The sequence below is a fragment of the Sebastes umbrosus genome, chromosome 23 (assembly GCF_015220745.1).
Source record: "Sebastes umbrosus isolate fSebUmb1 chromosome 23, fSebUmb1.pri, whole genome shotgun sequence".
Classification (NCBI taxonomy): domain Eukaryota; kingdom Metazoa; phylum Chordata; class Actinopteri; order Perciformes; family Sebastidae; genus Sebastes; species Sebastes umbrosus.
Window position 1 is genome coordinate 8,848,631 of NC_051291.1, and position 26,974 is coordinate 8,875,604.

Here is a 26,974-nt window from a genome sequence, read left to right on the forward strand (position 1 = left end):
TTGCTAAATGCTCCACTATGTTCACCAGCCAGTTGCTAACTTGATCTGTCTGCTGTTTGGTGCTGAGCAGGTAGTTTATAGTGAGTTTATGAGAGCTTTTTCACTGAAAACAACGCTATGAGAGCAGTGAGAATGAACCTAAACAGCAGCTACAATTGCGCAAAAATTAAAATAACGAGCTGAAAGGAGCTAAAAAACTCCATAGAGACGAGGGAAACTGGTGGTTGCGACATTTGACTTTTATATAAACATGTTTTATCTTTGATTTCCTCTCAGACTCGCCCTCTGTGTTCGGCAGGTAAGCCTCCACACTGTTTGTGTTTAACACAATAGGCGGCTGATTAGAGGGCGGGAGGAGAGGGAAGATTAACAGAGATACACGAGGAAGAGGAAGAGAGGGATGATAAGCAGATGGCGATGATGTTTGTTTACAGGAAGAGAACACTATGGAATCAGATGTTTGATAGTGAGGAGATGAGATGTTTGAGGGATATCCATAAATTCTGATCCAGGATTATTTAAAAAGCTGCTACAGTATCTTTAATGTAGAAAAGTAAACCAAGTAAAACACGTACGGAAACAACTACAGAAATCCCGTCACAAACGTCAACAAAGAACATGTGACAATCGTCACTAACGTAACTTACAAAACAAAACACTGCAGATGTGTTTACATTGCAGTCAGTACAGGATACATGGTGTACAAAAGACACGCAGAAAATAAAAGAAAGGCGTACTTATTGCACGCTAAACACCTTGCGCATTATCGTGGCATTTATATGCCTTTTCATGCAAACAGGCTGGGACACAGCTAGCCTAGCTCCAAACAATAGTCCAATTAGTCAAAATCAATAAAAAATCGTCAGTGTTTGTTGTAAAAACCTGTAAATGGTACAAACCTTCTCCTTGAGAAACAGTAAAGCTTCTGCACTGAACTCTGACTTTTATTTAGAGCACTGGCAATAAAACAGTGTGAGCGTGTGTTGTGAGGTTGTGTGGAGGTGAACCATCTAGAATAACATTGTGTGTGTGCTCTTTCTTAACCCCCAAATGATTTAGTGCTGCAGTTGTGGGATTTAGCCTGACTCAGTGTGTGTGTGTGTGTGTGTGTGTGTTTCGGTGTGACAACATTTGATATTTTTCTTACTGAGTAACTGACATTGAACATCTGTTTATTTATGTCTTGCAACACATAAAACAAATATGAATGAGCAAATACAGGAAAAAAGACTAGAAAGAGAGAAGGGAGTTCCTGTTTAATCACTTGAGTGCTGTTTATTGCCGTGACAGTGAGCTAATGCTGACTCAGACCCAGAATCAACTTTCTAAGAACTGAATTACTGTTCTGAGTTCTCAGTCTCAACAAGTTTTTATCAGCCAGGAGTTCTGCTTGCAGCATTGTCGAGAACCACGGTATGGCTGCTTGTACCCGCCAAGTGTGAAGTTGATTGGATGAACGGTTCCCGAGATATGCGAAGGATAAACCCACATATCCACAGACAGACAGAGAATACCTCTTTTATAGATAGATGATGCTGCTACAGTACCACCTATTGGCCAAATGGCACCAAATTTGTCATGATCACTCAGACATCATATCCACACATTTCCACCAAATGTGGTTCCAATAGCATGAAGCATTCAGGAGATATTTTATTTTTTGTAATATAAGTCCTGCCCACAGCATTTAAGCCAACTTTGAGGGCCAGCTATAGCAAAACTGTATGGAACATCAAAAATCTGAAAATGTAACTTTTTCTGGCTTGATCCAGAGAAAATTTGTAGGAGTAGTAGCAAAGAAAAATAATATTTGGACAAAATTCTGATACTCAAAAGTTACAGGCCAAAATGTAAAGGTCATTGTTATAGCGCCACCATCTGGCCAAATTGCACAACATTCGACACTGCACTCCCTTGGGTCCCGAGCAATATACCTGCCAAGTGTGAAATCAATCGGATGACTGATTCTCGAGATATGCGAAGGACACACCCACATACCCACAAACACAGATTCCTGGCTTTATAGTTAGATATTCAACTATATTTTGCGTTACCAAGTTACACTTTTAGATAAAACTAATGCCACTAGAATCCCAGTTTTCTTCAATATATCACAAAACATTCACTGCCAGTAGTTTTCATTCATATAAACATAATATTCTGGTTACAGAAACCCCCATAAGCCCCTATTTCTGCTTTTAAAACTTCTTAAACAACCCCCAAAAATCTGCTTTGAAACAACCCAATCAGTCTAACCCTCATCCTAATGACAGGTGACATAACAGAGCTGAGTCATAAACACAAAGTAAAGCGAAACCATTAACTAAGACTTCAAATAGCAGCCATATTATAGTGAAAAGTCACATTTCTTCAGAGACACAAGAGAGAGAAGGAAAGAAAACACTAGAGAAGGAAAGTTTGGACAGTTTGGAAATAAAACAGCGAACAAAGAAGAGAAAATGTTCCCACACTAGAATATGTTTTCTCAAGTTTTACAACAGTTTTCCTTCCTGCTGAAGTGTGTGATTGTGAGTGTGTATTTACTATAGTGTTACCCCACCCTGGCCCTAACCAAGCCAATAGCTGTTAATGAGTAGCCATAAAACCTCAGAGGGAAAACACATTAACATTCCTCCTTTATTTAAATTTACTTTTCTAACTTTTAAAACTCTGTGCCCTCCTTCCCACTGAGTTTCAGTAAATCGTAAAAATATATATTTATTTAAAACAATATTTGCACATTGAGATAAACAAAATATGCAAATCTGAGGAGTCTCAAGATTATTGAAGGGATAATAAAAAACATAAAATGTACAATTTTTTCAGTTTTTTTCTCAAAATGTTGTCTTTTTCCTTGAAATACTGCATACTTTTACCTCTTAAAGGGATAGTTCCTCGATCGCTTAGTTTGTTTGTGTTTTTATATGATGTTGGTGCTTTAAAGAGTAAGTTTGGATTCACAGTATGTTCCCTTATATCAGCAAACAGAGCACTTTAATTGATGATAACAGTGAACTTTACACTAACTCCTGCTGTTTTCTGTTGTTTTCCTGAAAAGCCGACGAGGTCATTAATGTGACATCAGTTATCTGACCCGGTGGTGTTAATGAGTCTCCATTAGAGCTAAAGAGAAAACATTCCTCTACATATTTACTCTCCCTCCCTCTGTCCTCTTTGTTTTCTCTCCTCTCTCTCTCTCTGCCTGTGTTTGTCTTTCCCAGCAGACAGGAAGTGGACCAGTTATTCTCTGTCAATTATTCACCACCGCTCCCTTTAGCTGAGCCAATCACACGGCAGGAGAGGAGGATGAACTCTGACTCATATGCTGTAACTTTACAGGCGCTCGCAGTCCTTGTTATATAGACGTAATGTCCAGTTTACTACTGGGAAATTAATAATTAATAACACATTAATCACTCCAAAAGTAATGGTTTTACTGTTATTTACGGAAGCCCATAGGGGACTTCTCCGATTTGCATTTGCATTTTCCCATACTCGTATGGGCGTTCTATGACCATATTAAAATGAAAATGGAAAAGCTGTTTGACATTTAACTTTCAAAGTCGTACCCCGCTGTACAGGGGAAAATATTCAAATCTTAATTCATAAATTTTAAATAAAATGCAAAATAAACAATGTAACTTGGATGATTTTCCATTTACGCAACCAATATGGAAGTCAAAATGTAAACAAAAACGCAATTTTCGAACTATTTGAAAATTAAAACAAAAGACTTAACTTTCTGTACGAATTAAAACAGCTTTTCCATTTTCATTTTTCACATGCTAATAGAACGCCCATACGAGTATGTAAAAATGAAAATGGGATTATTGGATTTTCATTTTCATTTTTACTCAAATAACACATAAAATTATAATGCTATTGTGAAATTTGACATTATGATTTTAATAAAGTCCCTTTTGGGCTTCCATAATTATGAATATTTTTGAGGGAATTTTTCAATTGTTGCCTTTTTCTTGTGAAATACTGATTTCTTTCACCTCTTTGGGTGAAAAAAATGCTTCAAATTAAACAATCCGAGAGGGAAAAAGCCAAAATAACTGAGGGCTGTTGCTCTAAATCAAGACTTCTACTGTCCAAAGAAAATGTAGGTAATTAAGTTGGGTCAGACTGATACCTATAGGGATGAAATTAGTTTTTAATTAAAAAAAGAAGGATCATTTTATGGTTTTATGACGGCCTACAATACTTGACACAATGATAATCTAATTTAGCATAAAAAAATTGCCACAACAACATGGAGTTCAGGAGTTCTTGTGTCCACGTTTCAGGCCAGCTGATTGAATAAGTGCTGATTATATTAGTCAGTCAGTACTTATCGTTAAATAAAGAGTCTGAGGTTTGTCTCTGTACTGACACTAACCATGTCTAATGGCCCAGATTGACGTCAAACTTCAAATTTAATCTCCGTTCTGTCTCTGACGTCCAGTGTTGGATTGTTACAGACAATTTATGTATTCAAAACTGCATTATGGATAATTTTGGTAAAATGAGAGGCCGACGGTGAGTCGTTGTTTATTTATTGATGCCTACTAACCTACTTCCTCCGGTCGCCAACACAAACACAGTCACACTCACTTCCCTCCACTAGTATTACACTCCAGCAGAGTAAATACCTCCATGCTCTGGCCGGCTGCCACGGGAGATCAGTTATAGCACTCAAAGATGTACTCACCTCCGCCCTACATGTCTATAGACACAGGAGATCTATAACACAACTCAGTGATTCACAGACATGCAACACAATATAATATCATGAATAAGAATAACAAGTTTAAAGGTATAATATGCAGGTATATTTTCTAAGAAAGTTACTGCAAATCTGTGTACTTCTTAATATGTAAACATACTGTACACGTCCTGCAGCTGACATGCAGACACTCTGCACACACACACTCTGACCAAACACACCAAAACTGTATTTTTATTAAGAAATAACTGACTCAACCTAAAAACCCACAGTACGACTCAGCACTATCAGAGTTGCTGAGCTAATCCTTCTTACTATACGCTGAGTGGTGAAAGAACCACAGACAGACTGAACCAGCGTCAAATACGTCCTCACAAGTATCACAATTCAAACTATTTACGAGAGTTTGATCGCGTTACACATAAAGGTAAATAACTCTGCACCAACATGCTCAAACATGAACACACTCACTGGTAAGGTACTACAGAGATACAGTTATTTAATATCATAATACACTCTAACATGAACCAGACCTGCTGCACACCCAGCTGTCTTCTTAGGAATTACAAAACACACACACACACACACACGAGCCATTCTTGGTGAGTGATGCATTATGGGTGTGCACATCGACTTGGGGTCCAATGTTTTATCGAAGCAGATAGGAATTTGAAAACACATTTTATCATCTTACTATGTCACAATCATTTTCATTTAATCTACTGATTATTTTCTTGATTGATTATTATTTAATCATCATTTATTCCGTGAAATGGAATAGAAAAGAGTGAAAAATCTGTCTGAAGTTGATGCTGTTTTGTCCGATTAACAGACTAAAACCCAAAAATAACAGATTTATTAACAAATCAGACGAATAAAAGCAACAAATCGTAACAACCGAGGAGCTGAAAAGTCTTTAAAAAGACAAGTTTTTGGTTCATTGATTATCAAAATCTTCAATCTATCTCAATCATTTATTGCTGTCACATTACACATATAATCATAATGTCATTCATATAATTGTGCTTTATATTATGTTTTTGGAATTGTCATTTTGTTATACTTAAATGCCTATTTTTTAGTTGTTTAATAGTGTTTTCTCACTGTTTTTAGTATTTATTGCAGAAAAAGCCCTAGATATTATAGTGGATATTGGAGTGGATAATATTTCGAAAATAATACAGAAAATACTTCACAGTTATTGTAATAATTTTGGCTGCTCTCTGCCTGTAATGTTGACCAAGGAGGAGTAAAATCAAACAGACTTCACCAGCAGGCTAAACGTTTGACTACAGCGCTCTCTTATGGTGATTCACTCTATTACACTAATGCCCCTCTGAGTTCTCCAAAATACCAAGTAGTGAGACTGATATTTAAACTGATCCTGAACCAGGTTAAACCATAAATACAACATCCAATATTGACCCAAAATTCAGAATTTATTTCACAATATTATTCACTGATATAGTACATATAGTTATGTATTTATTCATACAGCAATAGCACTTTTTTAATTTGTCAACTGATTCCAAGCTCATGATTTAAATATTAATTGCAGCTTTAAACCAACATGGATGAGAAGTCCTTAAAGTGTCACTGTTACTGTATGTAGTCATATTATTTTCTGTATATTAATCTTGTGTTCTCTATATTACTTTGAATTATTAACATTATTTAGGTGGAGGCCTAAAATAAGCCCAGTGGTTTTCTGCCTCTTCCTGCACTGAATATTATTTTATATTTTGTTATGTTTGTGTATTTTTAAACTGTGCAAATACAAATATATAAATAATTTATAAAAATAAATGAATACAAAATAAATACAAAACAAATACAAAATAAAATGTAAAATATAAAATATGAAATGTAAAATATAAAATATAAAATATAAAATATAAAATATAAAATATAAAATAAAATAATTAATTAAATAAATAAATAAATAAATAAAATAAAGTGCTCAGAGAAAAATATAGGAATTTGAACATCATGCGATACTATCAAACACTATTTAAATATGACTATAACTCAGGAGGTTTATGAGGGTGGAAAATGCTCTTATTTACAATATTTAGAGCATCATGGGACACTAAAATTCTTTGAGCAAAGCCAAAATAATATTATAAAAAGAAAATGTAATTATGGGGCAATGCTTTAAACCCAATCGGAAGTTGGCCATTTTGAATTTTGTGTGTATTTTTTGTGCATTTTGGGCCTTTTACAAGTGCTGTACTTTAACAAACCCCTCATACAGAAGGAAACCTCGTACTTCATACAATAGAGGAGATAAAAAAGAGGATGCATTCACTCTCACACACACATTGCGTGATATTGTGTACTCACATGTGGCGGTGTGTTGTTGTTGTTGAGCAGGTCTTGACTGACGGGTGAAGCTGCAGGATGACAGTCCAGAGACACTCTGTCCCGACACGCCGTGTGACACGCGTACTTACAACCTGCAGAGACATGAAATCATTCATTGATTGTAACACAATTAAATGAAAAGACAGGGAAAAGTTTATCTTGATGACACGTTTGTAAAGTCAGACGTGAGGTACGTGCGTACGTGTGTGTGTCTGTAACGTATATGCAAATAACCCTCTGATATCGACACTCTGTCAGTTGAGGTCAGAGTTCCCGTTTGCAAATGAAAACCAACAACATGCAAATTCTTACAGGATTAAAATATGGAGGAGGAAAATGTTTCAGAACAAGGTCACGCAGGGTTTATTAAGATATATAACATTAAATACCGAGACTTTCGATTTAGTTATATCTCCTGCCAGAATTTTCAGAATCACATATTTATATATAAATATATATATACAGTATATATATTATATATTTCACATACAAGGAATTTGCCTTGGTCACAATAAAAAGAAAAATAAACAAGTACTGCAAAAGTCAAGAAGAATCATAAATATATAATAGATATTTACAATAAAAAATAAATTAAATATAAGATGGTGAACATGGTAAACGTTATACCTGCTAAAATTTAGAGTGGTAGCATTGTCATTTTTAGCATGTTGAAATTAGCACTGTTCCTTTAAATAAATTGACAAACAAAACAAACAATAAATAAAACAATCAAACCGTCAAAGAAAAGCTGGGAGACGAATACATGATTTTAGACAATTAAACAACATCGTTAACACTTCGTACAGAGAATATGCAGGACTTTTAGTATTTGTACACTGTAGTATTGGTACTTATACTGAAGTAAATGATGTGAATACTTCTTTCACTTTTGTTGTTCACAAAAAACAATCAATCTGAAGACTTGTGATTGATATTTTTCACAATTTTCTGACATATTTAATCTAAAAGTTTAATTAAAAATAATAATTGAAGGATTTTTCAATATGAAAATTAAGTTGGTTTAGTTGCAGCCAAAATCGCCAAAATTATTATTCAATAATTTTGCTCATGTTAGCATACTAACATGCTAAACTAAGATGGTGAATTGGTGAATGGTGAATGACATTATACCTGGACTTTTAGTACTTTTATACTGTAGTATACTACACATATACTGAGGTAAAAGATCAGAATACTTCTTCAACTGCTGACATTTTTCACAATTTTCTGACATTTGTAATCTAAAAGTTTAATTAAAAATAATAATTGAGGGATTTTTTTCAATATGAAAATGAAGTTGCTTTAGTAGCAGCCCTCATTGCCTGAATATTTCACAACATACTGGTATTATACAATACTTTTGTCCATGTTGGCCACCCTTAGTTCCTGAATTACACACACACACACACACACACACACTTGTACTCACTGACCCTCCAGGACTGGCCTGAATCCAGCAGCACCATTAAGTATTGAGATAACTCCCACTGAAGAGAGTATGTTCCCTACCTGGTGACCTCCTTTTCACGTGCTGTCCGACTTTATCCGACAGTTTGCACATGGCTGCTCCCATCTCCCATCTTCATCTCACACACAACTCACCATCCTCCCACCCACACACACACACATATATAAACACACACACACACAGAGGGAAGTAAATCACACTGCCTGCAGTCTTTCCAGAGTCTCTCGGCCGTGTTCTCAGCCTCTAACCAGACTTCAGATGCTGATTTACGTATCGCCGGTGCTCTCTCTCTCTGTTTCCCTGTCTGTCTGTGTGTGTTGTTGTGCTGAGTGGGTGATTTAACAGTCAAATGGAGGCCACAGTGTGATGGACACACAGACAGCAGAGAGGAGGGGTGCTGCTGCTGCTGCTGCTGCTGCTGCTGCTGCTGCATGTAGGACTGCTGACTCAGTCATCCACTGTCACTCCTCTCTCTGCTCTGTTTCTCTTTGCTCACTTACGTAGCTTGTTATGACTACTGTGACTCCCCAGTTTCCTGCTGTAAGTCTCCCCCTCCATTCATCCGTTCACCCTCTCATCCTTTTGACAATGAACTTGATCCACAGAGGAAGAGAGAGGAAGAGCCTTCTACATCCATCAGTCCAAACATCCATCACCATTATGCACACGGCATGGGGGTTTTATTTTTGGATGATTCATCAGAAAGTTGGTGAAATATCTCAACAACTATCAGGTGGATTGACATTAAATTTTGCACAAACATTCATGTTTCTAACATGGTAACATGTAACATCTAAGTACCGTATTCACCAGTAAAATGATTGTTCTGTTTCATCCCCTTCTTTCTCTTTTCTCTCTTCTTCATTTTCCTCTTTTCTTCCTCCCTTTCTCTCTCTGCTGTCTCAGGGATAAAAGCTTTTCCCAGACGCCAAAAATCGATCAGACTCAATCAGTCGGGCAGAAGACAGTCAGACCCACAAATTCTTTAACCTTTTACTGTAGAAGCAAGATTTATGGTACGGCATTTATTTAACTTCTAGTCTGTACATATTAAAATAAAGATTGATTGATAGACGGTTTGAAGAGAGGGGAGTTAATTTATGTATTTTAATTGTCATATTAATAAATTAATTAAATGATAAACAGAAACTAATCCTGAAAAGTTGACAGCAAACGATTTTATGTTTTGTATCATGACTTAATATAATAATATTCCCTTTAAGAGGCATAAATCCTAAGGAGGACGGAACCTGCCACAATTCAAAAATAAATGAACAAATAAATAAATTACTCAATAAATAAATAAATTTGTCATTAAATATAGCAAAAATAATATTAAAAATAAATGTAGCCATTAATTAATTGAAATGTGACATAAATTGATATTTCTGTTTTAATTTGCTTCTTTATTTATTTATATTAATTCCCTTATTTATTTACTCTTCTGTTTAGTTTTCCCTTTTATTTATTTATGTATTTATTTTTATTTATTAAAAAAATATCAATTAATGGCTACATTTATTTTTAATATTGTTTTTGCTGCATTTAATGACATATTTATTTATTTAGCGAGTCATTTATTTATTTATTCATTTTATTTTTTATTTTGGAAGGTTCCGTCCTCTATATAAATCTGAAACCTTTGTTAAATATAAATATTTTGCTTTCTTATTATATTATAAATAACCACAACACTGTGATTTACAGGTGAATGTTCGTATATATTGAAACTGACTCATGTGAAATTATTGATAAATTAACCATCAAATAATAGAAATTGCATTAAAATCTCATAATTTTATGTATGTAAAATACTACTAGTCTCTTTAAGTTACCAGATATTTATGTTAATTTTGTTGAAAAAAAAGAATATTAAATCATGAGAATCACTTTGGTAATATCCAATTTTCTGTTTGTAGTTCATTTGTTTGTTTATTTTCTGCATTATACATGATTTATTGTGTGTAAAAACATTATATAATTATTATTTGTTTAAATATATTTGATAAAACTACAGAAGTTAGTATAATATTCTGATGAATTTAAAAAAGTGACTGATTCAGCCAAAAACAACAATTGCATCTCTACCACAACACAGAGGGCTCTTATTGTGAAAAGGTCAAAGGTCAGAGAGCACAAACTGGACAGTTTTTCCTCTCCTGTGTGTGAAACCTTTTTTTAGCACCGACTCTCTAATCAGATCTGTGTGTGCAGAGAGACGCACAATGACCCTTCAGCTCCTCTAACACACTCCTGCTGAAACACATACAGTCCATCCCACCGACCGCCCAGAGGTCAAAGAGCGAGTAACGTTCTCGACTCTCAATGATTCTTATTATCAGGTGATTATACACTAATGAAAACATACTTTTTAGTATTATATCCCATTTCTGCCGACAGATCCCCCGAAATGTTACACACTGGTCCTTTAAGTATGGACATTACGTGACAAATAAATCAACGTTTAACTTCTGGTTTCACACGAGACACAAATAGCGAAATTCTGGTGTTTTTCGACCCATCCACCTTCTCCCTACTTGGTGTTTTTGTCGCTCTTTATGTTCCTGATTCACGATTACGTGGATTATATACAAATTTATTTCGTGACATATATACATGAGTTACAGTGCATTACTTTTCGTAGGTATAGCTACGAACGGTGCATGAGAACAGCCTGAATTAATATCATCAATAATGAATGTATTCTACTATTAAAATGTTGACTGTGTAACTGTTGTTAGTGCTGCTATAAATATCATTCGTACCATGATTAAGTGCACACTGTTTCAGGGCTTCTGTGTTTCTATTGTAATACTACTGTATGTTGTGTATTGATATAGTAGATATGTTGGTGCTATCTTGGTTTATTGGTGTTTTTTATGTATTTAATTTGTTATGTGTGTTACATTATTCAATAAAAAGTTAATTGCAAATACAAACAATTCATAAAAACTGATGTTTAACTTTATATCGTAAAGCCATTACTGTAGCTGCAAATGCTCGTACAGTAGAAGACAAAGACAGGTGTGTGTGTGTGTGTGTATTTGCATGTGTTTGTGTGTGTGTGAGGACAGGTGTTTGCTGAATAGCGTCCATCTGTTCTTTTCTGTTTCTTTATAAAGTTCTTTCTTTCTCTCTACATGTCTGGATGTGTGCTCCGGTGCTTTATCATGTAATCAAACTGGAGCTGGTCAGAATAAAAAGAGTTATCAGATTACTACTGTACACACACACACACACACACACACACACACACACACACAAACACACTACAGTCTACACGGCAATTAGACACACTTAGTAAATAGCTGAAGACACAATGCAAGAGGCTGAAACTGGAGACCTTGAACACCATGCACTGCAGGTTTGTTTCCAGTTTTTCATCAAATCTAATAAAGTAGCAGATCAGTTTAAACTGTTTTTATCTGCTTGACTTAATATTGTGAAATGTTTTCGGCTCAGTTTACAGTAAACAGGGTTGCGTCTTGGTGTCTTGGTTACAGAAGGTGAAGTAGCGCTGCCTCCCTCTTAGTCAATTAGTTGACTAATCAGTCATTTCGGTCTCAGTCGACTGAGATTTCTTTAGTCGATTAATCATTTTTTATGCTTTTTTCATGCTGAATGACTTATTTCTAAGAAACTTATGAGCACATCTCTGGTGAACACCAGATTTAAAGTGGTGATTTTGTGTGATTCTTTGAGTGTTAGTCGACTAAGAACTTATTTGGTCGAGGAGCCGTACAAATACGCTGCTGATTAAAAGGAAGATCAGGTAAAATGTTCCCTCCTGGATCATCAGCTGGAAACAAACACTCAGGACTCACCAGAGCTCCTCCACAGCAGACTGACCTCCAGTTGTCCGGAGCGTCGCATCACTTTGGGAAAGCGATAGAAAAATCCAGACACTCTTCTCAAAGTTTTGCCAAAGTTTTTGGCAAAGCCCATTGTTCACGCAAACACACACACACACACACACACACACACACTGATACAGAATCCAGATGTTTCATTTAAATCCAGAGATAACTCCATGTAGATCTAAAATCATCCTTCACTGTCACCATGATGTGTCTCTGTGTCTGTGCTCAGGTCTGAACTGGTCCCTCCCATCTCAACCACCCACACACACACACACACACACACATACACTGACCCCCGTCTGCCTGCTGTCCCTTGTTCTTGTTTGTTCAGTCGCTCTGACAGTTTGGTGCTACAAGAGACAAGATACATTCATCTGTGGCAGCTGATGCCACACACACACACACACACACACACACACACACACACACACACACACACACGGACACACACACACACACTGTAGGCCGTTACAGTATTTTGCACAATGGTTCAAAATGAGCCTCCGTGCTCTACAATGCACACACTAAAAATCACTGGGACCCAGTTTGGGTCAATACTGGGTTAACGTTACCAGTACAAATGGGTTGTTTTGACCCTGCTTTATAGTGTTATTTTGGGTGATTTTCCAAAGCTAACTGTGTCTAACAGTTTAATAAAAATTAAGATATTTTAGCTGTTAAAGATTTTCCTTGTTGATTCATTTTGTTAATTTTTAATATTAATTATATTTAATATAATATTTTATTGCAAATATGAAGTGTTGGTGTATATTATATATATTCAATATATCATTTTTATTTTATTTTAAGTTTTGACTTTTTAATTTCATTTTAGTTTTAGTTAGATTTCAGTCTATGTTTGCTAGTTTTAGTTTAGTCCTCAGAAAGGTTAGCTATAATGTCTCACAAGTACTACATACTATACATACAAAATACATGGTTGGAGTACTGTGTAGGAATGGCCGTAATGTTGAATGTTTAATCTTCGCAATATTGTGTCTGATGTGAAGCGATTGCAGTGTAACGCCGTCTCCTGGAAGGTCAAGTCCGTTTAGTTTCTGTGTTTCAACGTCACGAGAGTTGACAGAAATTCATGCTGACTCCTCTTTTTTGGTCGTTGAAATGAATTTACGTTAATTTTGATCTTATTTTTATCCTTTTTTTAACCAGGCAATATCGTTTCAGTTTAGTTCTTCTTTAAGGATATCATTTTTATTTAGTCTCAGTTTACGAAAATATTCATCACGCTGCTTATTTTTGTTTAATGAACATTAGCCCACATACATAGTGACCATTTTGCTATTCTGAGATCCACAAATATACAAGTCTGCATTGAAGCTGCAGCCGTTATATGTAGAAGAAAGGAGTTTTGTCCCACTGGTGGTGAGTAAAGTGCTTGTTTTTCTGTTCTATTATGTGAAAATCAGAGAGAGCAGATGGAAATCAACAGAAGCTATTAGAGATAGTTTAACGGCCTGCGACTAATGAACCCACACACACACAGTGCATCTGCTGCAACATTAAACCACATCAGACAAAGACGTCCTGATCTGTGAGGCAGGTTTCTGTTACTTCATTTGGACGAGATGGACACAAAGAGACGACAGGACCAGAGACCCACCGAGAGAGACAGAGTCCAGGAAGTGTCCTCTTCCAGGCTCATCTGACCCACTTAACATATCCTGAATACATTAATTTACTAGGATGAACTACTGGGGTTTTTCTCCTGTACCAGTATCCATATCACTGGTGGAATGTAACTAAGTACAATTACTCAAGTAATTACTTGAGTACAAATTTAAGGTACTTGTACTGTACTTAAAGAGTAAATGCTACTTTCTACCTCTCCTCCGCTACATTTCAGGAGAGAAATATTGTAGCTTCAGTTACTTTAAATGTGCACTAACATATGAAAATGTACAGCTGAAATGAGTGCTATATAAATACTGTTAAACTATCAAAATGCTCAATATACGGAGAAATACACACAGCCCGTATGCAGAAATTGTGCGTTTGAAACAAGCCGTTAGGATTTCTGCCCATTTGTGATGTCACAAATACACAATATATATAGATCATTACACGGTTTTAAACATAAACATTCTAAATGTGTCCCGGTTTATTTCCTGTTGCAGTGTATGTGAATAACATCACCTTACAGGAAGTAAACATGGACCCAAGCTGTTGCCTAGCAACGCAATTCTGTTGCAATTCCGTTGAAATGCACTAAAACGGAGCGTTTCAGACAGAGCGTGAATACAGGTATATTCAGGCAGACAGTATGAAGAAAATAAAGTTGTTTTTTTAACATTACAGCATGTAAACATGTTCTAGTAGAAACACAAAATACAAGTATGAACCTGAAAATGAGCACGATATGGGACCTTTAAATCCAATGGAAGCCAGAATTTACTGAATATCTTTAAAATCATCCAAAAATATCAACATTTATAATGTACGCTGGGTCAAATCAACATGTTTGCAGCATTAGAAATTAATTTTTAAAAGAAATAACTGAACTGTGGCTCCACTGACTTATAAGTGACTGTTTTCAATGTGTTAATAAGTGAACTAGTGGCCAGCTCTCCTCTGCAGAGCTACAGGACGTTAACAACGACATGTTTCCCCTCCAGCTTTAATCTGAAATATTAGTTTTGTCCTTTTGAAGGTTGTTGACATTCAGACAGAGTAATGGGCCTTTAACAGGCTTCCTGAGTGGCAATCAACTGCATTTTAAATGAGCCCACACACTCAATATGTATACTCATAAAGTCCATCAGCTGCTGGTAAAACTGACGGGAAACACAGAGCTCATTGTGCAGCAATATTGTCTGTAAACAAAACCAGGTTAAAAGGTTAAAAGGATGACAGCAGAGTAAGAAGACGGTTTGTTTTCTGTCTGTCAGCCTAGTTTTTATATTTTCTATATGACTTGGTGCTGTATGTTTTTGTGTGTTTAAGACTAAAATATTATAAATTAAGTTCATACTGGTATTAGAAACAGATCTGCTCCAGTCAGTCTGTCTATTGATCTTAATTTATATTGATTAATATATATTATGGTAGAGTGGCGTCGGTTGGGATACGTTTGTATCAACACTATATAACCTTCCATTACTAACAGACTACTTTAAAGGGACTTTTTTTAAGAATCAGAAATTGGTAGTAACAGCGACACCTGTGGCCGTTAAGTCAACGAAAGTCAATTGTTTCCATTGTACTTAAAGGTCCCGTATCATGCTCATTTTCAGGTTCATACTTGTATTTTGTGTTTCTACTAGAACATGTTTACATGCTGTAATGTTAAAAAAAAACTTTCATTTTCCTCATATTGTCTGCCTGAATATACCTGTATTCACCCTCTGTCTGAAACGCTCCGTTTTAGTGCATTTCAACGCAATTGCAACAGAATTGCGTTGCCTGGCAACAGCTTCGGTCCATGTTTACTTCCTGTCAGCTGATGTCATTCACATCCACTGCAACAGAAAATAAACTGGGACACATTTAGAATGTTTATGTTTAAAACCTATATATTGTATATTTGTGACATCACAAATGGACAGAAATCCTAACGGCTTGTTTCAAACCCCAAATTTCTGAATACGGGCTGTGTGTGTAATTCTCCGTATATTGAGCGTTTTGATAGTTTAACAGTATTTATATAGCACTTAAACCTGCTTTATAATATAAAAAACATGAAAGTCTCACTTTTTACAATATGGGACCTTTAAAGCTGTTTTTTTTACAGCCATCATCAGGCGTGACTGAGATTCTTCTTCTGTCGTTGTTGACATATTTAAATCACATTTAAAGCCACATGAGGGGACAGACGTGTAAAGAAAAGGAGGAAGTATAGGAGAAAAATATGCAACCGTCGTTTGAATATTCAAAAAATTCTCATTACAATACTAACAAATGGCATCCGCGTTTGGAGCCTCAACACACGAGGAAGAAGAATCTTTTTTCTATTTCCTCTTTCTATTGTTTGTTGGAGAGAAGTGGACACAAAGGAAGGTCCAGATTGTACTCAAGGAGACATGATTAGACCTAAACCGGTCCGTCTGCATAACCGACTGCATTCCAGCTCAGAGCCCTGCCTGCTGATGTCATCAAACATGTGTTCTCACCGCATGTCAGAGGCTGCTACCATTAAAATGTCAACGTCACTTAAGAACTTATTCAAATGATTAATGTGGTACTGTAAAAAGGTCAGCCAATCCCATTGTGAGTGAGCAGCAAAGCAAGGTGACCCAAAAAAACTCCAATTATACTTTAATAAAAGTATTTATTTAGTTATTATTTTCATTATAGATTAATCTGTAGGGCATTTATAGTTTGATACATGTAGTTTACTAAGTTTACGATGATATAAAACTAAAAAAAGCAGCAAATCCTCACATTTATTTCTTAATAAAATGACAAACAGCTGGCGTTTATTGGTTAAATACAATCTATTTAGTTAGAAGACCAAATTTTAAATTTTAAATATTGTATAATAATATTTTTTCAGCACTAAACTTCTAAACCTAAAAAGGTGAGATAATAAATAAATAAAAGCAGCCAAGGATCAAGTGGATTAATCTCTGCCAGGGTTGTAGCCCCGAGGTCACCAACCAAACTCTGTTCAATTTTTAAAGTATTTTAGAAAAATCAATAAAATTAACTTTTATTTTAGTTAATTTTAATATTTGTATTGTAACATTATGTTATGATCTGGTGCCTGGCATTTAATTATTGTGGAAAATACTGATTTATTTTCATATTCATGTAATTTATATAGTTTTCCCCATTAAACAGTCACATTTTGTCTTTAAAAAAAAAGACTAGAATAATAAGTTAAAACCTAACATGTAATATGTCTCATCATGGAGTGTTTAATTCCTCTTTGTGTCAATATAAACCTCCCAAATAAAAAAAAAAAAATAGCCTATTAGACAAGGACATTGACCTATATTTATGCCCTTTGCTCTTAGGCTCAAATACCAAGATATCCAATGGGGTCAATATTGGATTTACACTCAAAAACACTGCTATTGATTACTGATTTATTGTAGAAATTGCCAATATTACACTGGCTTTGTGTGGGAGGGTCTACAGATTAAATTTTTTTTGAAGAAAAAACATTTTTTTTGTTGAATTTGGCAGGACAAAATGTCAAATTTAAAGCCACTGAATGTTAAAGTTCCATTTAAGCTGAACACCCTAAATACATTTATGATCCTTTAAAGGTCCCATATTATAAAAAGTGACTTTTCATGTCTTTTATATTATAAAGCAGGCTTAATAGTCCTATTTAAATACTGTGAAAGTATCGAAACACTTAATCCACAGAGAAATACACTCAGCCTGTATTCAGAAACTCTGCATTTGAAACAAGCTGTTAGGGTTTCTGTACATTTGTGATGTCACAAATCTACAATATTTAGACCATTCAAAGTTTTAAATGTAAACATTCTAAATGTGTCCCAGTTTATTTCCCGTTGCAGTGTATGTGAATGTAATCAGCTGATAGGAAGTACACATGGACTCAAGCTGTTGCCTAGCAACGTAATTCGGTTGCAATTGCGTTGAAATGTGCTAAAACGGAGCGTATCTGACCGAGGGTAAATACAGGCATATTGAAGCAGACAGTATGAGGAAAATAAAGTTTTTTTTTAAACATTAAAGGGACTGTTTGTAACTTTTTAAGCGTATAAATTTACCGGGTCGGGATCCCATGCGCGCTCGCATATGCACGCACGCCCGAGTCTCTGCTCCTCTGCCTGCTTGCCTTCACTCACACACCGTGCGCGTTCTCGCTGTCTCGCTCCACCTCTACACGTGAACGCGCGCACACCACACACTGCAGAAGAGTTAGTTTAGCTCTGAGAATATCTAGTAAATGTGCAGTGGACGTTTGTGCAGAAATAACTGCTGCAGCTCCTCCAGACCAACAGAGGTTTTCCGTGTCTTGTGAAGTGACGGGGCTCCGCAACGAAAAACGTTATCGTCTCGTTACCGACCGGGTGCCGGTGTCTTCCTGTTCCCTCCGGCCGCGGTCGGAAGGCTGAAGCAGGAAAAGCCAACACTAGGATCAGCATTGATTCATAGAGAGACCTTCGTCTGGTCAGCTAACATTACTGCCATGCAGGTGAAATATAGAGTGATATTGTGTTTTTAGCTGACGTGTGTCTCCTCACTGTTTTGAGCGATGCTCGTTCATGTCTATGTAGAGCGAGCAAAGCGCGAGCCCGACGCTGACTTTCGTTGACTTTACGGCCACAGGTGTCGCTATTAACAAGCATTTCTGATTCTTACAAACAGTCCCTTTAAAGTATGTTAACATGTTCTAGTAGAAACCCAAAATACAGTATGAACCTGAAAATGAGCATGATATGGGACCTTTAAACAAAGTTTGACACCCAAGTGAGTCTTCCTCTGAGGGGTCCCCCCTCCCACCAACCAACACACCAACCCATTCAGTCTTTACCTGCACAGGTGAGCCCCTGCTGGAAGATGTAGTTGCAGCACACATCGCACCAGGTGTCCTCTCCTCCAGCCTCGAAGGTGTGTCCCTCTCCGGACTCCTCTTTCACCCTGGGGTCCCTCTCTCCAGGTGTGAAGATGGTCCTCACATCTGGAGGTCTGAAGCCTCTCTTCCTGCTCCTCTGTGGTCCACCTCCACCTGCACCTCCTCCTGCTCCTCCAGGCTCTCCGTTTCTCCTCACATGTGTCGGTGAACCCTCCGGTGACTTCATCTCGCTCCACGCCGCCTCCAGGCTCTCCAGGCTGGCCGGCTGAGGAGACAAGTGTCGCCGCACAGCTCGCACCACCACACCGCCCTTGTTGGCTTTGGAGATCCGCATCTTAGCACCTGGAGATGTGTTGACGGTAGTCGGAGGGTCATTGGTGACCGGGGAGCGCGTCGGGACGTATTTGCGACCCTGGTGAACGACGTTAAACATTACGCACGCTTCTCATGCTCCACTGAGTCTGTACAGGTGAGTTAAACAGTGACCGACAGGTGCAGCGTCACTGATGACACCGACTGAGGAGTCAGTGTTTGTTGTCGGTGAGCAGGTTGAGGCAGTCTGAAGTGTGCAGGAGAACAGGTTGGATCTCATTTCACAGCAGCAGAGGAGGCGCGTTCTAGAAACAAGGACACGCCAGACTGCCTTTAAAAAAATGCTGATTTAAAGATTATTTTATTGTCAGGAAGCTTTTTCACTTTGCAAACTTGATTTAATTAAGTCACTGAATGTTTAAGATTGTCCTCTTTAATTCGGCATAAGTTGCATCCAAAATCCAGAGTTTAAAGTAAAAAAAACAAACAGTCAATGATCAAGTGTGTTTACTCTATGCCAGATCCCCTGGTTGGGTGCCAAACTCCCTTTGAAAAAATGCTGATTTAAAGATTATTTTATTTTCAGGAAGTGTTTTCACTTTGCAAACTCGATTTAAATAAATTTCCAAATGCTTAGGAGTGTTTTCTTTGATTCGGCATAAGTTGCATCCAAAATCAAAAAAAGTTTAAAGTTAAAAAACAAACAAACAGTCAATGATCAAGTGTGTGTTACGCTCAGCCAGGTCCCCAACCAAACTCTGTGCAATTTAAAGATTATTTTATTTTGAGGAAGCGTTTTCACTTTGCAAACTTGATTTAAATAAGCCACTGAATGTTTAAGAGTGTCCTCTTTGATTCGGCATAAATTGCATCCAAAATCCAAAGTTAAAAAAAGAAACAGTCAATGATGAAGTGTGTTTACTCTCTGCCAGGTCCCCAACCAAACTGCAATTTTTTTTAACTATTATTAAGTCACTAAAATCCCCTTTTTTTGTCAATTTACGTTTGTTGTAACAAAATGTCATATTCCCTTCTTTATGGTTGTGTGCCAAACTCCCTTTGGAAAAATGCTAATTTAAAGAGGATTTTATTTTGAGGAAGCGTTTTAACTTTGCAAACTTGATTTAAATAAATCACTGAACGTTTAAGATTGTCCTCTTTAATTCGGCATTAAATTGCATCCATTACAAGCCCACATATAATTAAGTTTTAACTTTTATTTTGGTGTTACCTGTTGCATCCCATGCAGAATTAGCCTTCCTCTGAACTCAAAGTTGAGATTTAATTAAAGCAAAGGGCTGTTACGGATTATATTTATATGCCGAATTAATCAAAAGATAATATATGGGAGAAACATTGGTAAAGTAATTACAAAATTGAAAAATAAAAACATTTGAATGGGGTTTTGTTGTGAGTACAATGTACAGTTCCTCATTTGACCACAAGGCGGTGCTGCTTTCACTTGAACAATTTTATTGAGCAAAATCAAGTCTCCAGAAAATAAGGCATGTATACATTATAATGAAGTCTAATTTTAACAACTCAGTTAATTATATCATATAATACATGTATTATATTATACATACATGGCCAAGACTTATCTTTGCAGCCTTGTACTTAAAATGTGTATAAATACATTAATATATCATGATATAAAATGGCTTTAATTGACCAGTTTATATTCCCAAAGTAAATTTCTTTCTGCTGCACTGACAAACATTTTGATAAATATTTTAAAAGAAAACGTGAATACATCAGTAAGGACCGCTTGATATCATCTGGGATTAAATTACAATGAATACAGCTTTTATTTCTAGTAATGTTAGTATTTATTTGTAGCAAAATTAACACATTCAGACATCACACACACACAATTTCATTAGCACATTCTTACAAAAGTTTAAAAAAAGATAAGCTACTTGATGCATCACTCAGAAAGCCCAAATTTTAATTCATTTTCATGAAAAAGTGCAAGTGCTAAAAACATATTTTTGGCTTAGGAAATTATTTTTTTTTCCAGCAAACTCCAGCATAAATAATTCTTATTATAAATTGCTAAAGCTACCCTACATCTCCCTGAAAAACACGAAATACATTTAACGAAATGACACTTAAAATCACGTACAACTGTAGTTATTAATTGCATGAACATAGTTTTGTCTTTGGCTTAAGCTCCTTGTAAGACATCTGGCACAAAGAAAGACCTGAATAATATAATTATTTATGAAAAGAAAACCCAGATAAACAATTAAATATGATTCTAATGCATGCGGCTACAGATATGTTAATGCTCGTCAGGTTCGGGTTTTTTGTGCATGTAAACAGAAGTGGCAGAATACAAAATATGTGTGTCCTGAGTCTGATTTTGTTCCTGTTCGTGCCGCGACAAGAGCACTTAATTCTGTTCACTGTCGTCTTCATCGTCACTGTAAAAGGCTTCCTCCTGTGAAAGAGAAGGGAATGTTAATATACATTTTTAAAGGTGTTATGGGTCAAACTAATTGTTTCAAAAAGATATGTGTGTTTTACGTACGTATCCGCCTTGCTGCTGCGCCCAGGGTGAATAATAATGCTGCAGATATCTGGCTCCGTGGTTAAGCAGTCGGTTACTGGGCAGCGTGTCCACGGCTGACAGACGAGTGGTGACCTGAAACATGTTCAACAGTTAGTCAATTTACCCAACCTCTTTAGTTTAGGGTTTGCGGGGGATGGATAAAAGGCCAAGATTAGAGGATCAAAGTGTTCGACAGGTCGAATATGGAACTAAGAGATCAGAAATGTAACATGTATCATGGAGTGCCTTATATGTAATTAGCACGATCTTAAGGTTGATTCTGAATTTTACAGGAAGTCAATGAAGGGATGCCAGAACAGGTGTGATGTGAGACCGACGGCTAGTTCGGGTTAATAACCTGGAACCACCTGTAGGCGATTTAAAGCTGAGGCATTTGTAGAGGGAATTACAATAGTCTAGACGGGAGAATACGAAAGTGTGAATTAAAAGTTCAAGATCAGATTAAGGTTGTTCTCACCTCGCAGGTGACGGCGATCTGGGTTTCAGTAGCAGCTTTTGGCCCCGGAGAGTCGGGGCTGAGGGACTTGAGGCCCATCCTCTCGAGGAGGGTCGATATTAGCAGCTTGAAGAAACTGTAGTTCCAAAAAAGATCTTTGGCGAAAGCAGCGTCTTTCAGCTCCTGAAGGAGATAAGAAAACATTTTCTTTAGGTTTAGACTCATGGGACATTCACACCAAACACAAAGAGAAGTCGTCTATTTGTGAACTCTAGAGCGACCAGATATGGTGGACTGATTACAAACAACTTCCAAACGTCTGCCATGAAAGACTTTCCTGCAACATGATCCAAAAAAAAAGGTTGAAGGGAACTAGATTATTTATGCAGGTTTTCACGTCAGAGGAAAAGTAGTTTCTTACCCTCTCGTTCAGTCTGTCTCCACTTTCCCTCAGCAGCAGGCCGATGATTCTCTCCACGTTATCATCTATTGTACACAACAGAACACATGATTATCTATCAACATCCAAAACACAAGAAAACAACAGGGATTAACGTGTTTAAAGGGTTGAAAGAGCTCAATGTACCATTAGCAGCTACAGTGCAGTAATATTTCATATTTTACAGTGCTCCTTATGGTTTGAACGCAAAAAATCGTCAAAGAATATTCTGTATTTTCGTTTTGTTTTCGTCCCCGGTGTAAAAAAAGGCCTGAAGAATATTAAAATGTTCTTGCATAAAGCCCAATATATCAGCGTCTTTGTGTTTTATTGTGTAGGGAGGAAACAGAAACTCACCTTCCGGCGAGTCCGCCTCTACTTCTGGTGGAAGAAACTGGATTTCATCAGCGAGCTTCGCCAGCCTACTCGCTGCCTCTTTCAGCTCGTCCTCTTCTGTTGCTATAGCATGAGGAAATAATAAAAAAACACAGATAAAAAGTTTAGAGAAAAGAAAACAATTCCAAGCTTGTATCTTAGACGGGTTTTCCCAAAGAATAAAAACACATCATCCTGAAAAATTCCCCAAAATGACCATCTTTAAAACGTCACAGTGAAACCACGAGGCCTGACTCACGGCTCGTAACAAACAGGGAGAACATGTAGCTACACGTTTATGACAATTAAACTTCTTGACTCAATGTCAAAAAACTGAATAGGTTACTACATATTGGCAAAAGGTACAGAAACTAGATGACGTAGATAGTTTTTATGACTAACTGGAAGTAGAATGGAAAATGTGTCATGGAAAGTAAAAGAATAGTTTCATCCTGATTTCTGATGTGGATCATGTAAAAATAACTTTTATACATTGTTAATTAATCTGTTCTCAAATGTCTTGTTTTGTCCAAAGATATTCAGTTTACCGTCATAAAGGCGTAAAGAATATTCACATGTGTATACATGTACACACTGTATATACTCATTCAGTCCACGTATATCCATTCAGTATTTATATATTTGAACTATTTGTATTGTTTACAACTTACAGAACACTTCACCTGTATATAGTTATTTTATTTTATTCACATTTTATTGTTGGTCATTGGTGCTTTTTATATATATTTATATATACACACCTATTTTTTCACTACTTGTGTACATATCAGTCTATTCTTCACCTTTTGTCTGTCTATTACTTATGTGTATGTTGTTGGCAAATAAATCAGATTTTTTTTTATTGTGAACACTTTTATTGCTTCTATTCTTGTGCTTATTGGATTTGTGAATGCTTTTAGGACATATTGATCGGAAAGAAAAGAAACAGGCACTGTTTTTGTTGTTTATCATTTCAGGGATTATGTGTGTGTCATGTGTGAATGTCTGTCTGTCCTGTTTTCTATGACATTAGGGATCATGTTGGAAATGTGTTCGTTTTAGATCTGACTGTAGTGGGTTTATCTGAAGTTTGTATCTTAACACTCACCGCCTTTAAAAACAAGACCTCTGACGTCATCATTTGGCTTCAGATTCATTTGGTACGGTTCTTCGTCTCTTTTCTGAGATGAGATGCAGCTGAAAAGGCTTCGCAGATGTTTCAACCTTTTCCTCTTCCTGTCTTTCTTCGTCTCCCCTTTCTCAGTCTTGTCCGGCGTCTGGGGCGAGGATGATTCGTTTGCGTCCGTGCCACTGTTTACTAAAGCCGGTGTGTCCGGTGTAGGTGACTCTTCTGTGGTCCGTTTCCTCTTTGCGTAGGCCATGAGGAGCCTGTACTCCACCGTGTTCTCCATGCTGTCTGTGTCTGAGGTAGATTTGTGGTCACAGTCTTTGCTGCCGGCGTGGCCGTTTTGGTTAGAGAAGGGGTCGTGGATTTCCACGTTTCCGTTTGCCATGTCGGTTTACTGAAAAGAAAAAAATCATATAGATGAAATTAAGATAAGATAAGAAAAGATAGAACTTTATTAATCCCAAAGGAGTTCTTGTGCCAGAGATTGCTCAAAAATACAACAAGTTCAAGAGTATAAAATACAAGAGTATAAAATAAAAAGTACTATTTCTAGCACCAGTGCCTAATAGAATAACAATCAAGTAAGATTCATTTAGTAAAATGAGTAAATAGGATAAGTAAAATAGAAAAGGTAAAGTAAGCTAACAAACAGAAAAATAAGTAATATTGCACATGTTGGACATTAATATTGCACAGAATGAACAGTGACATTGCACATGAGAATGTAAAAAGTAGTATTGCACATGATATTGATATAATATTTGTACTCAGTGTCTGGTGTTTTCAGCTGTCCAAGAGATAGAGCTCAAAATCATGAATTTGAGGCTAAATAAGTGTTAATTATGACGCGATTTTTCCATCATTTGTTGCTCGCATGTTGTTTTTTAACGTAAATTGACATTATTCTGCAAGAAAAGTCAGAATAAACAATTTTTTTTGGTTGTTATTGGAGATTTTTTTTTGTCAGGTCTCCCATGGAAAAGAGATTTTAAACTCAAGAAGACTTTTACCTGGTTAAATAAAAATGAGTTGGCCAAAAGAGAATTTGGTTCCAGCTTCTCAGATTTGAGGACTTTGGGAACTCCCTTTGATTTACTGTAGACTTTTTCAGACTTTTCTAGACTTAGCAATTAGCCAATTAATTAAAAAAAAACATAGTTACACACACCAATAATGCTGTGATAAACATTTTCATACATTATTATCATTTCTTTGGTCTTGTGTTCTTAATATTTGTCTAATTATCATCAGTTTTGGGTCTATTTTGGTTCATATTTAGGACTGCAACTAATGATTATTTTAATTATTGATTAATCAATTGATTATTTGTTCTATAAAATATAAGAAAATAGCCTGATTGATCATGATAAACAATCAAAAGCCCAGAAATATTCATTTTTATAATGATATAAAACAGGAAAAAAACAGCAAATCCTCACATTTGAGAAGCTGGATGGATTACTCAATCATCAGAATAGTTGCTTATTAATTTTATGTTTATTACCTAATTAATTGTTGATTCATTTATCTCTACTGACTCTGATGTGTTCTCTTTTGTGTTTATATTATACTGCCTGTATTTTGCAAACCTTAATAATTGTGGAATAAACCTGTTTTCATACTGTATGATATTAATTTCTCTAATCTATCTATATTTATGCAATAATTGTCAGTTTTATGTTTATTCTAGGTAATTTTTGTTATATTTATGTCACTGTTTCACCTCATTTTATCACCCTCTGGTGATAGTAAATGTGAATTACACTACACAAGTAACTTGGATCATGTAAAGGCATGTTCGCATTAACTATAAGCCTTATAACAACCTGTTGTTTCCCGTAAAGACACAACAACATACAGCCAGGAGTTTAAGAATAAGTAAATTAACTGTTACACCATATGTTTAATTCATAAAAACACAGTTTCAAAAGTTGCCAAACTAATTTAGTTTCACTGTAAAGTTTGAAAACGTTATGTTACGATTGTTTAACTGTAACAGGTCAACATCTGTAAAAGCACACTTTACAAAAAGCATAATTAAGTTTGTTTGACAGCACTAAATTGGCCTTAACTAGATTTAATCCATTCTACTTTTAAAGTAGTATTTTATGTATGTGTATATTGAAAAGCATAAAAAAAAAAGTACTTACTGTCCAAAACGATTAAAAAGAAACTAAAGTATTCAGCAAAAGACTACTTCCACGTCCACTGCTGGAAGGTCACTACTCTGTTTCCTCTCTGCTGTTTGAGTTTTAACACTTTTGTGTGCGTCATCGCGTCGTCGACGTCTTACGTAATGACTAGTGATGGGAATTCCGGCTCTTTTTAGTGAGCCAGATCATTTGGCTGAGGTCACCAAGAAGAGAAGAGCCGGTTCTTTCGGCTCAAAAACGGCTCTTCATTTTACCACATCTGCCTTTTATAATTCAGCCAAATTTAGCACTATTTTGACCTATGATTGGTATGTGTGCACATATATCACTTAAATTATTCAATATAATTATACTAAACCTTTTAATTTCCTGAATACCATAATTTTACATGCTGCTTCGTTTCCGACTGTCACTCATCTTGTCTGCTATTCGCGCACCGCAACGCAACGCAACGCAACAGAACGCACCACACCGCATCGCAACGGAATGCACCGCATCGCAACGCAATGGAACGCAAAGCACCGCAACGCAACGCAACGCAACGCAACGCAACGCAACGCAACGCAACGCAACAGAACGCACCACACCGCATCGCAACGGAATGCACCGCATCGCAACGCAATGGAACGCAAAGCACCGCA

At 36.4% G+C, this 26,974-nt stretch overlaps 2 protein-coding genes across 3 annotated transcripts in view; both read right to left on the minus strand.

Annotated features, from left to right (window-relative positions):
* rassf3 (Ras association domain family member 3) overlaps window positions 1-19,849 on the minus strand; it is a 64,605-nt gene extending 44,756 nt beyond the window's left edge. The window contains exons 1-2 of the mRNA XM_037760354.1: window positions 18,873-19,849; window positions 7,055-7,167 (exon numbers count right to left, since the gene is read on the minus strand). Of these exons, the coding sequence (XP_037616282.1) occupies window positions 7,055-7,167; window positions 18,873-19,347 (588 nt within the window). The 5' untranslated portion in view covers window positions 19,348-19,849. The remainder of the gene's footprint in view (window positions 1-7,054; window positions 7,168-18,872) is intronic.
* An 830-nt stretch (window positions 19,850-20,679) lies between these two features.
* Window positions 20,680-26,490, minus strand: LOC119482649 (apoptosis facilitator Bcl-2-like protein 14). Of its 2 annotated transcripts, none has more exons than XM_037760357.1 (7): window positions 26,331-26,490; window positions 24,160-24,574; window positions 23,034-23,135; window positions 22,659-22,723; window positions 22,259-22,420; window positions 21,760-21,873; window positions 20,680-21,669 (listed from the first exon to the last, which is right to left on the minus strand). In XM_037760357.1, exons 2-7 carry the CDS (start codon window positions 24,563-24,565, stop codon window positions 21,622-21,624), a joined length of 897 nt encoding a protein of 298 aa, XP_037616285.1. In that variant the 5' UTR covers window positions 24,566-24,574; window positions 26,331-26,490; the 3' UTR covers window positions 20,680-21,621. The 2 variants fall into 2 exon arrangements, with proteins under 2 accessions (XP_037616285.1, XP_037616284.1); XM_037760356.1 differs by having other exon boundaries at window positions 23,034-23,141.
* Between the last annotated feature and the right edge of the window lie 484 nt (window positions 26,491-26,974).